This window comes from Coloeus monedula, assembly GCF_965178545.1.
Source record: "Coloeus monedula genome assembly, chromosome: 6".
Lineage (NCBI taxonomy): Eukaryota > Metazoa > Chordata > Aves > Passeriformes > Corvidae > Coloeus > Coloeus monedula.
Window position 1 is genome coordinate 9,408,862 of NC_138786.1, and position 17,167 is coordinate 9,426,028.

General features: G+C 42.0%; 2 protein-coding genes across 4 annotated transcripts in view; both read left to right on the forward strand.

The window, feature by feature from the left end:
• Positions 1 to 2,667: 2,667 nt before the first annotated feature.
• On the forward strand, positions 2,668 to 3,761 carry PTH (parathyroid hormone; the record flags this gene model as incomplete). The annotated part of the gene is made up of 2 exons (XM_082283018.1): positions 2,668 to 2,753; positions 3,500 to 3,761. 2 exons carry the CDS (start codon positions 2,668 to 2,670, stop codon positions 3,759 to 3,761), a joined length of 348 nt encoding a protein of 115 aa, XP_082139144.1.
• Positions 3,762 to 8,149: 4,388 nt separating this feature from the next.
• The window catches only part of BTBD10 (BTB domain containing 10), a gene marked incomplete at its 5' end in the record, with an annotated part of 28,771 nt that continues 19,753 nt past the window's right edge, over positions 8,150 to 17,167 (forward strand). The window contains one exon of one of the 3 annotated variants that reach the window (XM_082283905.1): positions 8,150 to 8,221. Coding sequence is in view for 1 of the 3 variants with exons in the window: in XM_082283904.1 (XP_082140030.1) it covers positions 15,371 to 15,471 (101 nt within the window). Of the gene's footprint in view, positions 8,222 to 8,296; positions 8,431 to 15,370; positions 15,472 to 17,167 lie in introns of those variants that run through there. The other 2 variants (XM_082283906.1, XM_082283904.1) reach the window with 2 other exon arrangements.

Consider the following 17,167-nt stretch of genomic DNA (forward strand, 5'->3'; position numbering starts at 1 on the left):
TACAGTAAAATCTAAAAAAGGGAGCTTTTCATTACCAACTGTGTGGAGACTTAAAAATCCTCGCCTGTAATGCCATCCCACTGTACATTTTTAGTCACATTATACCTAGGAATATCCTTTAATAATAGTTTAGCCGTGTTTTAGCCTTCAGGTTAATATCCTGGTGTTTACAGGAGATACAAATCTCCTAATAAAACATATTCCCATAAACCCCTGTATGCTGCATTTAGGGGGAAGGATATTGACAGCTGACAATGTAATGCTGAAAGCTATCTTTACTCTGTTTTCCTGAACTTGTTCAATAAATTGCTTCATTACTTCTCAGTTTGCTCCCTTATAGACTGAGGGAACCATGAGATCTCTAGAGCTTTTTGGAATTTCTGGTCCTTCCCTCCCTTCCCCCATGTAATTTTATAACTCTTTATGAAATACAACAGGAATATAACATAAGCAAAAAGCATTCATTGTAAAAGCAATAATATCTTGCAAATTCTGGGTTAAAATGTGCAGATGCAAACTGGTTTTTGTTTGTGGATTATTTACTTGGGTTTTTTTCCAGAGAAATACACTGGAAGTCAGAAGAAGCATCTAACACAGGAAAAACATCTTGCAGCAAAAATAATCATTATTCATGCATATGAGAAAGTATTGCTGATTTACACATTTCACTTCTTAGAAAGCAGGCAGAATTCTATATTTCTTTCCCAAAATTTATGAAGTACTAATTTATATCTCAGCTGCTTCAAATGCCTTCATTCTAGTTAGCACATTTGGGACATTCAGGGCTATTCACAGGTACAGGTAGAACAGAGCAGTGAGGGTCTAACACCATTTCAACAACTTTTCAGTGGCACCAGCTTCTCATTTAAAACATGATCCTCTATCATTCTTGGGGCTTCTGCTCCTTTCCAGTATGTTCTTTCAGAAAGAAACCTTGTCTCTGACCTGAAGAGACTATTCTTATTTCCCACAAGTATTATAGATGTTATCTTTCCAATATTTTGCAAAAATATTTTGTTTTAATCTTGCACTTATAGATCACTAACCTTACTGACTCATTTAAGTTTTACCTGCGTGCTTTTAACAACTCAAATTTTCTTTGCAAATCCTTCCAATAGCTCCAGAGCTCATGTTATCTTGGGCACAATTCTGAATTTATTAGTCAAACTTCCTCACAGCTTCCCAGGACTTTCTTTCTGTTGAGGCCTCTTTACCCTGTAAATGAAATGTCAAATCAACAAAAGCATCTGAGGGTGGGTACATGAGGGTCAGGAGGGTGTGTGTGACAGTGACATCAACTGAGACAATAAAAGGGCTTCCAAGTTACTTAGAAGCTCTATTTTAAAGTTACATTTAAGGGGTCCACTAAACCAATTCAGTGGTCTTTAAATATACTTGACATCAAGAGACAGTCATCTGCTGACATACCCAAGCCAGAAATCTCTTTAACATTCTATCTGGTAAGTACACTCTACTTTTTTCCAAGCTCTCTGAAAGACTTATTAGAATATTTTATCATTGATTCTTTACCCATTTTTGTGTTAGTGTCTTTTCAGACTATCTGAAAAAACAAGTAAATATTAGTAAGATCAACCTGCTATGTTATCTGAACTAAATTTGCGAAATGAAAAAGTCAGACAGTGAACAAGAAATGTCTAGAAGTGAATTCAAACCCTGGATTTGTAATACTTGGTTAGATGGACTGCTAGGACCTCATTGATACTGTCATGAAAGAGACCATGTTATAAATGCTTTTCTGACCTAGATAAAGCTGCAGAAACTATCTCAAAAAATGGCACTGCGGAGTTTTGTATCTCTTAGGTTTCAGTTACTCTGTATCCAATTTCTTAAGTGGTAACAAAAAGATGCCTTTTCTGACTGCCAATACAGAAAATCCAAACTAGAAACTGATATTGGAACTGTGTCGTTTCTGCCTGTTCTAGCATCATCAGTGGTAAATACTTTCTAAATATATTCCAAATGGCAGTTCTGATGATGATGTAAAAATCAGAGAGGAATTCATACAGAAAATGCAGGATTATCCCTGGAAAAATGAGGAGCTTATTTCTGAATTCCGTTCTGTAACTCAACAGGAACTGGCATAACTCTATTGAGTTATGCCTCTATGCAAAATTGTCAGGAAAAGTGTCAGCCTCTTTATTCTAAAGATTATGTGAAAGAAATAGAGAAAACAATAAAACTTTTCATTTGAATAGCTGTACACAAGTATTTCATTGGACTTGAAGGCTACAAAGTCATAATGATGATGATGATGACAATAATAATAATAATATTGAAAGAACATGGTACTTTTCACCCAATTATGCAAGAGATAGGTACCTAGTTGATGATGATGATGATGATGAGATGATGATGATGATGAGATGACGATGACGATGATGATGATGATGATGATTCATGGCTGCTAAGGCTGACCGAAATTCGTGGAGTTGCCGACAAAACAGCAATAAGTTGCTCACAAAATTAGTATTAGAAGTAAATCCTTCATTTGCGTGCCTTGCTCTAACCCTTTTGAAAAAAACATTTTCAAAAAAACTCTTCTCTGATGTTTTTCAACTTTTTCTCTAATTTAAATTTCTTTGGAATGAACAGAAACAACTTGAATCACAGACGTTACATGTATTCATTTCTACCTTTGTAGACAAAATGACTTCCATAAGACACCTGGCCCGGGCTGCCATCATTTTATGTGCCATATGCTTTTTTACAACCTCTGACGGAAGACCAATGATGTAAGTACATTATTACATGCTGGATGGCTTTTGCTGCTCTTGAGAACGTGGTGGTTTGTCTGTGTATGTGTGTGAGTTCTGTCTCTGCTTTTGAACCCCTTGGCCAAGCTGGCCAAACTCTGTCCTCTAGAAACAGCTATAAAGATCGCAGACACTCTGAGTTCTCACATATTTTTTTAAAATAGGCAGCTGAGTAGAGGGAAAAAAATTGTATAAATCTTCTCTTAGTATTCAAATTGGGCAAGCTTCATTTCTTGGGGATCTATACATGTGAGCATCTTTTGTACTGTGCCAGAATCTAGCTGGAACTCACACTTAGACACTAACATCAACCAGATGAGACACAAATCCACCGGGAATCATGCTTCCTTAACTCTAGCATTCACAGAAAACTGCCTCTAAATAAATGCCATAGTTTTATTGATCCCTGACCTAATATTGTATAAGGCCTAAGCTCCTCTATATAGCTGAACTAAATTATAGGGTCAAATAATATTGTCACAAAACGGAACTACTTCCCATTTTTGATGTCTTCTCACTGATATATCCATTACCAATAACAAATCACCACCCACTCTCCCTCTCTTCTCCAGATGTCATTCAACCCTTTACAAATCAGCCAGGCAGGTTCTACAGCTCTGTATTGTGATACCTCACAAAAGTTCCCAAACCCAGCCCTTTGAGCCAAGTTCTGGAATCCAAGAAGGGCCACCATGGGCCTCTTTCTTTGCTTTCCCTTGCTGCAGGAAAAGGTCAGTGAGTGAGATGCAGTTAATGCATAACCTCGGCGAGCATCGACACACTGTGGAGAGACAGGACTGGCTGCAGATGAAGCTGCAGGATGTGCACAGCGCCCTGGAGGACGCTCGGACCCAGAGGCCTCGGAGCAAGGATGACGTTGTCCTGGGCCGGAGGCTGCTGCCGGAGCATTTGCGGGCAGCAATGCAGAAGAAATCCATGGATCTGGACAAGGCTTACATGGATGTCCTCTTTAAAACAAAGCCATAATGAGAAAAGCCAGAGCATGTCTGTCCATGTAAGCACATGTCTGCATAGCATTGATCAAGTAGGGCATTTCATTAATATTTATTCAAGCTGCAGTAAGGATTAAAGGCTCTGTTCAAGGTTGTAGCCCCTCTGAGTGAGACATTTCACTACCAAATAATAAAGTGTATTTACAGTCTAGGACAATTGATGGGTATATTTTGGCTGATGTATCTTGTAAATTGCCAGCATAAAAGGAAAAAGAAACCCGAACCAGTAAGAAAACTGGAAAACCATTTAAGACCAGTTCTACAGCTCTTATGTGGGCAACATTTGTATGTAATCACTAGGCCTGCTTGTATTGTTAACCAGCAAGGAATAAATGCAAGGGAGCCTGTCTCAACAACAGGCCCTAGGGTTAAACTTTGTTTAACTTTGTACTAATGGAAATATGTAATCTTAAACCCACCTCTATCTGCAGAAGACCTAAAATCAGATGAACATTAATTACATAGCAAAAGCTGCATGATAATAATTTAGGATTAAAGAGTGCAAACATAAAAGAAATACGATAGGAAGGCAAATCTTAAGATTAAAGTACAAAGGGATAAAATTTTAAAAAAATCTGAAGAATTTTGCAAAATACAGAAATGAAGGGAAGGTTTGATTACCTTCCTCTCCTCCAAAAGATGAAACCCTGTAATTAACTGCAGAAACAGTGGGGGCAGAGATGGTAGCACTTATGTAAGCATGGCCCTAACTATAGAACTGGGAAATGATTCTACACCAGACAATTACAATTGAAGCAAAAATCTTGTGATACATATTTTTTGTTCCTCACTTTTTCTGTAAACTATCTGTCCCTGAATTTCTGTATGTTGTGTTGGGCCTCATGTGTAAGTAATTTTTTTTGTGAGACCAGTGGCTCTCATAAATAAAATTACTCATTTCCATATGCAATTTATTGTAGAATTGGGATCTCATTTTTCCAGACCTCCAGAATGAGAACCATTAACATGCAGAAATCAGAGAGGATGGAATGGGAGAGGAAGCATTAGCTCTAATACATTCAAACTCCAAGCAAGACTCGGAAAGAATTGTATAGGAAAAAAATCAATTATGACAATAATTTTAAAAAGTGCCACACACAAAATTATTTTGCATGGTACATGCACACATGTGCTCAGGAGCCTCAGTCATTTCTGATGAATAAGGAGGTTTTCCCAGTAGGAATACTGGAGGTGGGTGCCTCCAAATGTGCCACTGCCGGAGCTCAAACCCAGATGAATTGCTGCTCTAAGCCAAAGTGGCTGCATGGATGTTCCCATGCTGGCTCTTATTTGTTTGTTTGATGTCTGGCACACCTTGGGGAGCCTCATAAACCCCTCCTAACTCACTACAGATATAAATGCAGTCTGCTGAAGGCTAGAGATGTGTTTGTAACTAGTGAACTGTAGCCCATCCTCTTGGCCATCCTTTTAGCAATGCAAAGGCCCTGATGCTGGGAGCAGATGGCACAAGGGTTCCGTGCCACTTGTCTGGTTGTAGGATCAAGGCCTTAGGGTGCACTTTCTATTTATTCCTTAATCAGACATCTGTGCTAACTTCAATAAATAAAACTGCATTTTTGTACCTATGTCTCACTTATATATTACCAAATAAAGTGGACCAAAAGCTCTTGGACATTATTTTAAAGCATAAGAATGGACTCACCTGTGACTGTTTAGATATAATTTCACATTTGGGGTAATACTATTAAGCCATTTAATTTTATGGCAGCAAAATAAGCACAAAAGCAATGATGAGAGCAATTTTTATTTTTCCTTTCATTCTTCCTGCACAGAAAATCATATTGGTGGTCAAACAAAAGGTGTTTACCAATAGCACAAAGCTATTTATGTCTTCTTACAATAATGACACATGCAAAAACTATATAATCTTCAAGTGCCAGAATCATAACCTGTTTCATTTTGATCTAAACAAAAAATTCTATTCTCCAAACAACTTATTCCTCCTAATCTCCAGCTATCCAGTACATGAATGATGATTACACAAATATTTAAACTTTCTGTACACTTACAGTATGACTTTTCAGGACTAAAGACAGCACAGTGGCAGATTAATTAGCGCTAGGTAACGCCCAATGAAAATAAGATGTATTTTGAATATAATTACTTACTGATTATCTAGAAAGTAGATTTGTTAACGGCGTTTCAGCTTAAACCTCTGATCAGTGTAGGAGCAGCTAAAACAGCAAAAGGCTCAGTGTGGGGCAGAGGATGTTATCAAAAACATTTTGATACAAAGAAATGCAAAGATTCATCTTCATCTGGACAAATGTGCAGTTTTGGTCATCTCTCTTTTTAACAGATTGAGGGCACCAGAAAGAGGATGGTGAGAAATTATAGAGCTACTGAAACACTTATATATAACAAATCATCATCATAATAAATTGTAACAACAGGAGTCAGAAAAGAAATAAAAGAGTCATGATAAATGTATGTCAAATGATCACTCCAGATGTGGCCTCACTAGGGGCAAGCAGAGGCGAAAGATCACCTTGCTTTTATAATCTGAAAAAAGGCTTTTTTACCTGGACCTCTGTCCTTGAAGACCTATCCTGTGCAGATGCATATTGACTGCACCCACATGGTTTTAATACAATTCTCAGTGAAAAGAAGATTAATCATGTCTCTCACTGGTGACTCATTGAAACAAAAATACCAATATCAGTATTGATCCTCAGGGGAAGCCAAACAGTAGCATATGAAAAAAAAAACCCAACAAGCTCATGAAAATTTATCAAAGCCAAAACCACAAGAAGTCAAACAGAAACAAGAGAAGATGTGAGATCTATAGGTAAATCCTACTGCTGGCTATTTGACTGATTGGCTTTCTAAGCCGCTGCTCCTGACTTCGCCGCTGTAAATGCTCCTGTTTCGTGTTGCTCAGTTCACCACTGAACGTGTGGCATCTGACTCCTCGCCTTGTTAGCACATTCTGACAGCTTTTGTGCGAGCTGCTTGCCCCTCATTCTGCTGCTGGGTTTCTAGAACTGTGTGGTTTATCTCTCTGGCCATTGTTAAATGATGGAAGAGAGAATTAATTTAACAGATTCATGGTTTGCTGTCTATTGCAGCAAAGCTGCCATCCTTTATGGGGCATTTGGGCATAGCAAAGGCACAAGTCCTCGCTCTTTTGCCCCCTCTTCCCCTCTTGTCCCCAATGTGCATAAGGAGTTCTTTCTCCTGATATGGACGTCAAGCCCTGCTTGTATTTAATAATGATGCATCACAGAATATTTTAGAAAAAGGACAAATGTTTTCTTTAGGTCCGAGTATCTGCGGCTCAGTATGGGTTTATTCTCCCTCCTCTGACCCAAGAGGAGTGGGAAGGGTTTAGTGCCACCTGTGGCACTTCAGCTCACTGTGGGTACCTAAACTGCGGGACAGGATAGTTCTGCTGGAGTATTATGGAATGAGAGGCACGTCCACGAATTGTATTCCTAAACAGACAGCGGATTACACAGACTCTATATAACCTATAGGGCTGTACAAACACAGAGTTGTAATTTAAATCAGAATCAGTTCTAGGATTAATCTTGAGATATCGGAGACATCAGCTCACCTAGATAAACTGTATTATGTGGCAGCTGGCCCGCTATCATCCCCTCAATGCTGCTCTTCAGGGGAGATGCCGGCTCCTGAGGGGAGACCCCAGCTTTTCAGGGAGAGCCCGGCTCCTGAGGGGAGATCCCGGCTTTCCAGGGAGAGCCCGGCTCCTGAGGGGAGATCCCGGCTTTCCAGGGAGAGCCCGGCTCCTGAGGGGAGATCCCGGCTTTCCAGGGAGAGCCCGGCTCCTGAGGGGAGATCCCGGCTCCCCAGGGCAGAGCCCGGCTCCTGAGCAGAGATCCCGGCTCCCCAGGGCAGAGCACAGCTCCACAGGGCAGAGCCCGTCTCCACCGGGCAGAGTCCGTCTCCACGAGGGAGATCTCGGCTCCACGGAGGAGATCCCGGCTCCACAAGGGGGATCCCGACTGCTCAGGGCTATCCCGGCTCCCCAGCCCCGCCGTTCCCCGTGGCCGTCGGGCGGCGCTCGCTCTCCAGCACCTCCCCGGCCCCTCAGACTGGCCGCCCCCACCCTCGGCGGAGGGTTGTGCGGGGGATTTATCTTGTTTCTATGTGACATGTTGTGATTTCTCTTTTGTTAACTTATTTAATTCGCTGTGGTGTTTTTCCGTTGGGTTTTTTTATTCACAGGCTGCAGTTTTTCACCCCCCTCCCCGCGGCGGCCGCGCCCCTCAGGGAGCCCCCGGGCGCTCCCTGGCAACGGCGTCCCGCGCGCGCCCCGCCCCGCCCCGCGAGTCTCGCGAGACCCGGGCTGTGCCGCCGCCTCCTCTGCTGCGCGGGGGCGGCTCTCGCGAGAGGTGGCGGCGGGTGCCGGGCCTGGCGGAGCGGCGGCGGGAGGCGGCGGCGGCTGAGCCGGTGAGTGAGGGTGGCCGGGGGCGGCCGCGGCGGCTCGCGGCCTTTGGCACCCTTCTAGCCCGGGGTCTCGGGGCTTCGGCCGGCCGGGCCGGTGCCGGTTCCCTTGATACAGAGCCTTTAGGATCGGAAGGGATCTCCGGAGATCCCCCAGTCCGACCCCCTCGCGGCGGCGGGGTCACGCGGAGCAGGTGGCACCGGAGCGCGTCCAGGTGGGTTGGGAATGTCTCCTGGGGGGGAGGCTCCGGGAGCTCCCCGCCTGCTGCCGGCGGCCGCGTGCTGCAGCTTTCTCACCCCCAAAGCCCCGCAGACAGATTTACCTGCGCCTGCCGCCCTGCCCCGACAGCTCTGGGACGGGAGGTGTCACGAGCAGGCTGGGCACGACTTAAATTCCTGGTTTTCATCGTGTATTGTTTATTGGTAGCACCAGCAGTCGCTGTGAGGCCTGTACAGAGACAGTGGTGTTGCTCAGGTCTGCTTGACAGCCGTCGTGTAATTCCTGAGCAGTCGCTTACGCACTCAAACGATTTCATAATGAGTTCAGTATCTTTATAATTTGTTTCTATGTAACCGTATTTTATTTGCAGAAAATATCAGCTGTTTGTATGATAACTCTGTCATAATACTATTACGTGTTGCGGTTGTTTGTCATTAGTTTTTTTCTTTAAGTTCACTTTTGTCTGTAGCTATTGTGTGTGCATTTTTTTCCTCTTTATCTCTGGTCCCGTCCAGTGTGTCACTATAGAACCCTTTTCTTTCAGAATTTGGATGCAGCTCCATCATAGACCTCTTCCAGGTTTGTTCCTGTCACTTGTCTGGCTTCTTTGTCCAAAGGAGTGGTTGAGCCTTTTATCTTTTTGGTCTTTATTGTTGCCTGCCTCTTACAAATTCGAATACATGCTTAAAAGCTGACTTCTCAGTAGCCTTTTGACTGTTGACACTGTTCTCCTTACTTTTGTTTGCCTATATTCTTCATGAATCACCTTCAGTGATTCATTTAAAGAGTACTTAGCTCTGTTGTTGCTTCAGCTTTGTTGATCCTTTCCCTGAAAGATGCTCTCTTTCCCTCCTAGGTTTGCTATTGAATTAGGTGTCCCAGAGAAACAATTCCAGTTACCAACCTCACACTGTTCAGAGTTCATAACCTGATGGTTCACACTTGTTATCTTTTTTCTGAGCTACAAAATGTGTCTCTGCATCATCTGGTGTCGGTTACCTGGAATTCCTATAGCTTGAACACAAGTACAGTCAAAAGGAACTGGCTGATTTTTTTTCCCCCGTTTTTTTTTATCCATTGCCCTGTAGCTAAGGAAGACTGTTCCACCATGTTTGGCAAGTCTGTCAATGTGTCTTCGACTGGATGTCTTGCAAAACATGACAGAGATTTTCTTTTCCTATTAAGATGCAGATTGCCAAAAGCCTTTGAGTATGACCCCTCGATTTGTACCATTCCTGTCTCCAAAACTCATCATGCATCCTGCCTGTGCTCATCGTTGCCCTCTGTGGAGATGGTGCTGTTTGAGGCTGCTCTTGGAAGTGTTTTCAGCACGTTTGTGTGTTAATGCCAGGGAACCCGGGGGTTAAGAAAGGCAGCAAGCTAAAGCAGCTTTCATATCCCACATGAAATTCCTTCCTGAAGCCCACTTTTTCTTCTAGGCACAATTGCGTTTGAAAATGGTGAACAGCTGATGTGTGGATGACATTGTGTGTTAAATTAGTAACAGATGTCATCACTGTTGGGTTTTCTGTCACTTTGTTATAAACTGTGTGTTTTTGCAGCTTGTGTGCTTCAGGCTGGGGCTGCTTTGTCCTGTATTCATACACAAAAATCAGAACCTCATTGCGTGCCAGTTCCTTTCAGCACAGCTTTCCTTTAGCAATGTTGCTTAAATCTTGGCCTGGTGTTGTTGCTTATCAATGAAAGTATGTATCTCTTAAAATATGTATTAAAGCAGAAGGTAATTTAGAATTCATTTCAGGTGTGAAAATCTGTGTGTGAATTTTCTTGCTCGCTGAGATGTGTTGTCACTGCTGGGTAGAGCCATGGGTACAGGCCTTGCTTGTTACTTCAAGAAATGTGGTTGCTGCTTTGGTGCCCTTCATCTCATCCCTGGTGCCGAGTGTGATGAAGCTCTGTGTCCATCTGCTCTCTGTGTGTTGGAGGCCTCAAGGGATGGGGCCAGTAGTAGTGGCAAGGAGTTGGGTTCTGCTCCTTTTTCCTGCACTGCTAGCCACGATTCTGCTTTTGGGGGGAGAAGTTGCTCCATTCACTGAGCTTTTTACAGGTAGAGCTGGGCAGGTTTCACACCATGAGCCCTAATGCAGAGGGGGAGCTGGGAGTCATCTGCCTCTTGCTTTTTAGGCTTCCAATGTCAGACAGCTGTTTTATCATCGTGTTCCCTTTAGGAATTACAGAGTTAAAGCTTGCAGGATAGTTCCTGGGTATCTGTTGTTTATGCTGCTATAGATAGGAATATCAGCAGCTTCCTGTGACTGCTCAGGTTTTTTTTCATTCTTTCTTTTTCCCACTTGCTCATTTAGAGGAGCTTCAATCCTGACCTGCTATGTTAATGTTGAGCCTGTATTGCAAAGGATGTCTCTTTAGCTGTGCTTTAATCAGCATCAGTTTGATAACATTTCAGTGATGATAATTTATAAAGCTATTTTATGTGGCTGAATTGTGACTGATGTCTGCACTAGTTTGCAAGGAACTCACTTGACAGGTATGGATTTCCATGGTATGTGGTGTTTGCATTATGAGCATGTGTCCTTTGAACTGTATTTCTTAATTAGGATGTAATGTCACCGTGCTTGCATTCCCAGTAAATCTGACTTGGAAGTTCCTTTTTGTTGTTGCTGCTTTTGTGCTTTGATGACTAGAGGCAGTGAACAGCAGACTGTCACCCCTTACAGAAAGTCTAAATATTTAATCTGAGTCTTGGAGTTTCTTTGTCACAACTGATGCCAAGTTTTGCCCTTGCTGGTGACTTGTCTGTTGGAGCTTCCTGATTATCCTGGTTCACCTTTCCTGTGCACTTTGCTGAGGGAGCAGGTTAGAGCAGAGGAACTTCTGAAACCTGTCCTACTTTTGGAAATGCTTCTGACCAAAGCTCAGAGCTGAGGAGATGCCTGAAGTATTACGTGTTAGTTATTTGATTGTTGTCCTCAGTACTGACAGCCATCAGATCTTTGTTGTACCTGATGAGCTGGTGGCCAGAAGACATCTTGGCCCTCTGCCTCAGAATTTCAGGGTGTTGTAATCATCTTTTTTAGTGAGACTCCAGAGTTTTGCAGCTTACAGGTATTCTCAGCAATTACAGTGTGACTGGCTGGCTGGAAACACGTTGATGTTGGTTTTGATTAGCTTTACTTCTTTCCTGAAAGATTTCCAGAGAGCATTCTCCACCCCCTGCTAGCCTGTAGTACCTTGAAAAATGCAAGTCCTGCATCTCACAAAAGTGCATGTCCACTCCTGTCCAGCACCTGATGTTGTCTGACCCTTGTTTGATCTGCCGTGCAACCTTTGTGCATTCTATTTTGTCATGGCACAGAACTGAATGTGCTTTAAGTATTATTTAAAATGATCTGTTCAACATCTATCACAAGTTGATGTATGGTACATCCTTTCATGAGCTCTTCAAGTAGTGCTGTAAACACATTAATTACTGCATTTTGCAATGTTTGGGGTGGCTCTACCACATCGACTTTTAGCTTCTCAAACCCACTAGGTCTTTACAATTCCCTTGTATTTCAGTAGCCTACAACATTCATAAATTAGTAATGATTCTGGCTTCAAGTTGATGTTAGCAAATCTTAAGTGTTCTAGCTGTCTGTACTGAAAGCTTTGAAATTAAAGTCAGCTTCCTGATTTCCTATTATTCCCTGTGATGATTCTCTGGAGTATTTGCTTTCTGCAGAAGGGTATGAAATCATTCTTTACACCTGGAGAATTGTAATTAGCTAATTAGAATGTCAACCACTTTGGCCAATACACCAGTGTTGTGTGATCTGCTGCGGGCATTTGGATTTGATTCTTTATTTCATGTGATCCCGGTGCCATTTCAGATGTGGTTCCTTGTTTTCGTGGAAGGCATTGAATAATATTTGGGGCCAGGTGCTCTTGCAGGGCTTTTTTGGTTGTTTTTTTTTTTTTTTTTTCTTGTACACAAGGTCAGAATGTTCCTCAAGGCATGCTTTGTTTATTGCCTGCAGTGTGAATCCATGCAAAAAAAAACCCCAAAAAACAAACCACGGCTATAACATTCTTTTCTACCGCAGGAAAAAATGGGTTTGCAGAAGTGTTTAAAAATTAATCAGGATGACTGGTTAGTTACTCCACAGAATTTATACAGCATTTTCTAATTGAAAAAAGAAATTATTTTCAACAGAGAAAAACAAAAGAGTTCCTTATTTATAATCTTAAAGGTTTGTTAAAACTCATAATAAAGTTGACAAATACATTTGTTTATAATCTGCACAAAAGCACTATCAGCAGTGGTCAAGGAGAAAAAATTGGCTGCGTTACAGCAAATTGTTTTTTAGAGAAGTGTTAATTGTTGAGATCCTGTGGAGTCTAGGATGGAGGGAAGACTGTTCATAGTGTGGCATGTTTGGAGCTAAATAAGAAGTTTCACAAGATGTAGCTTTGGACACTTGGGATTGTTTCCCTTCTTTTCATAGCTGTACTCTGGTTCTGAGTTGGGTGCCAGCCTGGCACTTCATCAGTGACACTGCTGGGGTTCCTCGTGTGCTGTAAGCTGGGAAAAGGGAATGCTGTTGTTCAGGGGAAGCAGTTCCATTTGTTTCTGTCCTTCTGTGTCACCTATTGTTTGTAATGGCTTAAGTGAGGAGCAGCATAGCAAAGCACACTGAGGAGCTGATCCTACTTTGAACAGGCTTTTTCTTTGGAGTGTGTGTGGACCTGCACTCTCCTGTTGAATGTTCATTATAAGAAAGATGGGGAGAAGGCAGAGTGTGAGACAATTTAAGGAAGTGGCTTTAAATTGGCCTTTCAGCAGCAGTTCTCATGAAAACAGCTGCTTTTGAGCATCTTTTGAATACAAAAGCTAAATTCAAATATTGGTCTCTATGCAAAGACTCAGAACTGGGTGCTGGGTGCCTGTTTCTCCTGAGGCACCTGCTTTGGTGTGTACCTGAGAGGGTGAGGTGTCTATAAAGCACGTAGACGGTTTTAAAGGGAAGATAGAAACAAAAGCTTGTGAAGAAACGTGTGGTGCTCCAGGAGCCCTGAGTTGCTGTGGTGCTTTGGCAAAGCCTGGCATGGAAGCAGGGCCCAGCAGAGGCTGGAGCTGGGTGTGATGGCACAGTGGGAGCTGTGGTGTCCCTGGGACATTGCTGCTCCTGGCTCCCTGTTCCACAGGGTCTTGTTGCCGTGAGTAGCAAGGCTCTCTGTGTACTCTGCTGAACACACTCAATCTAATGAACATAATTTGTTTCAACTCAAGATACAGAGTGTCTTTATTCTTGTATTGTTTGTGTACATGGTATTGCACCTCAGTTGGGAACGACTGCTCCTGAAGTAACTCCTGACTGGATTTATAAACCAGCCTTCCTTCCCCTTGTCTCCTTAATAATACTTCTTCTGTTCTGACATAGGTTGTAGGTTTCTCCTTGTTTCTCCTGATAAATGTGTGTAGATCCTATAACCTTCTCTGTGTAATACCCTCATATACTGACTGTGCTTTGCTAACCTGAATTTCCAGGTAATACACAATGAAATGCTTATTGGGGCTTTTTTCATTTTTTTTTTTTCCTTGCATGAGAAAGTTGAGTATTTCCTGTAATTTTAAATAAAATGCTTTTTCCTTTCTTGACTCTATATGGACACCTGACCATAGGAGTCTTCCAATCAAAGTGCATTTAATTTTAGAAAATGTAACAGGAAAAAGACCCAACCCTGTGGTGGAGACTGTATACTTTGTATTAAACCTGTTTTCTTGGGTAGGACTGAACATGAAGGCAAAACTCCGATGCAACCAACATTTTTAGGAAGCTTGTTCTTTTCTTCCCCAGTAATAAAAACATTGGGGTCTAAATTTAGCTAGGAGAATCTAAATTTGCCAGGAGAGCTATTCCATTCTCCATGTTTATTTAAGAAATAACTGTGTTTTAAAGAGGTCTCAATTGCTTTGGGACTCACTTCCACATAGGGTAAGTTTCATTGAATATAATGCAAATATATTAAGGGTGGGGTGAGGTAAAGATACAATATTTCTACAATGTGTAGCTTAAAATTTTAAAGAAACATAATAGACTTCCCATTACTTGGAAGGTTTATCTATCTGTAATTCAATTTTTTTTCCAGATGCTGTGCAATCATCAGCTGCTCACTTGTGGCTACTTTATCGTTTTTGTAACCAGGCTGTTCTGAATTATCCAACTCTATTGCCACAAGTGTCACTTAGAGGTATGATTGAACACCAGTCTGTTGAGATTGGCTGTCTTTGCTGACAGTCATAGGGTGGTTTCATCTATGAGAGAATTTTAAAGGGAGTTGGACATAATATCAGACCCCACTTAAGCAAGGGTAGTTATCATATCTATTTTTATTAAGTTTTGGTGACTTTTCTGCAAAAGTCAGTGAAACTGGACCACATTGAGTGTTTCTAAGGATTGCTGTTGATTCTGTTTTGGAGTGAGGACACAGACATAACTGTTAATTCTGTTTTCCTCTTGGTCAGCCATTCAAATTGTAAAACTGTTGGTCTCTATTCTACACTTGGGATCTTCCTTTGAATTAACTTTATACATTTGAAAGAAAATCATGATGTGTTTGTCTTGTGTTTTGTAACCAGTGACTTTTCTGTTTGGACACAGTGAATTTAATTGTTGCAAAATTGAAGTTGCCTGCCAGCATTTATAGAACCATATTTCTTATAACAAAATACTCTTTCTAGTGCAGGTATCAGCAAAATGTATAAAATATTATTGTCATGCGATTTCTGCTTCAGTGTATCCTATTTTTCTGTAATCTGCATTTAAAAAATCAAAACCTAACAACACTAAATTCTGCATGTCTGACTTTTTTTCCTGTGTGGCATTACTTAAAGGTAAACACTGCTCTCTTAATGTAGGTTGTGAGTGCTGCATGTGTGCTTTTCAGAGCAGTAGTGTGAGGAAGCTGGCAGTGGAATGGCAGGACGGCCTCATCCTTATGACAGTAACTCCAGTGATCCAGAGAATTGGGATCGGAAATTGCATAATAGACCTCGTAAACTTTGTAAACACTCAAGGTAGGTGCTGTGTCCCATCTATTGCATCTCAAAAACTACACTGAAAGTCCATCCTAAAGGCTACTGTATCTGGTTGTGGCAAGTCCTGTCATAAACGTTTTAATTCTTCTTACAAGGAATTCTTAATTATTTTAAAAGGTGTTTTCTGACCTGATTTGTCAGCTTCCCTAATCTGTGGTTAGATTTGTTTTGCCATGGGTTGCATTTTAGTACTTTTTTAAAAAAAAATGAACCTGAATGCCTTGTGTGCATATCAAGACACTAGTTGAGTGACTAAATACATGAATTTTTTGGGGGTGCTTGCTAGGAGTTACATCCTTAAAATATGTGCAGCTTGTCCATGGTGAGAGCTAATAGTTGCTTGCTGCAAGTATCACTCTCTGCAGCACTTTTTGTAAAGCTGTGTGTCATATCTTGCTTTTGCCCGCATCCCTCACAGTAAGAATGTTTTTTTAAATGCTTTTTGATTTGACAAAGTGATGAAATTAATTAGTGTTTTTCCAGCATACAGTGTTCAAAAATGAGCTAAGTAAAGCAGTTAGTCACCTTGCAAATGTATGTGAAGAAGCATATTGCTGGAAAGATATTTAAGCATCCAAATAAGTGTGTATCTTTCAAGTACTTTGCCCTTTGAGAAGTGCTAAATATAACTGAAACATCTCTGTTAACGAGCTAAAATTGTTAGTTATTCAAGCTTTCCTACTGGCAAGATGATAGGAAAAAAGCTAAGGAGCATATTCAATACCAGCAACTTGTTTCACTTTTTAATTGTATTGATGCAGATAAACTGGACTCAAGTGTTGTCCAAAGTATTCTGTAGGTAATTAATATTGTGGGTTATTTTCCACCATTAATTCTTGAATAACTGTGAGAAATCCAAGAGGGCAGGGAGGAAGAATGCACCAGTAATTAAAAGGTTCTCGAGGAGACCCACGTAATTAGAGGCCTGTGCTGTGAATAATGGAGTGGTTAACACAGACCCGAAGAGGGTAGCTGGTGCTACTGGTCAGGGTAGGTTTGTGGGGTGTAGCTTTGTACAGCTGATGTTTTTATTAAGGTGGTGGTGTCTGGGGGGTGGCTGATCCTGCTCCGTTTTTAGGATCCCAGTGTGGCACAGCCTTGGCAGTGACCAGTGGTGGTAGGACAGGGCATTGTGTGGGAGTGAGGGCTGGGCAGTGCCCCCGGACGATTCCCTGCTGAGCCCAGTCCAGGTGGTTCATTTCTGATCCCGTGCTGCCTCCCATGATGGGGGATCTGGAATAAAACCCCAAACTGATACTGGAACAGACTACCCGTGATGGGGCTGCTAGGGCCTGAAAAGGGCTCGTTAACAGCTGCGATCTGAGTGGTCTGACACGTGCAAATACCGGGTGCTCTCCGTGTGACAGAGTACAGTGTTTAACAGCAGCGAGCCAAGGACACCGTGTTTGTCACCTGTCAAGGACATTGCACCAAAAGGGGCACTGACACAGCGGGGAGAGCGGGGAACGCAAGTCTCCAGCAACATCATGTGGTCAAAAGGGCTCTTGGGTGGGTGGTGAAGTTACTGGAAGTCTGGTGTCAGCAGTTCAGAATTGCCTCTAATCAACATCTTCCCTGAAGATACAAAAGTTACTAAATATCTTCTGAGACAGGGAAAACCCAAAGGTTGAACAGTGACTTATTGATCAGTCACAAAAATTATGGTGATGAGCTG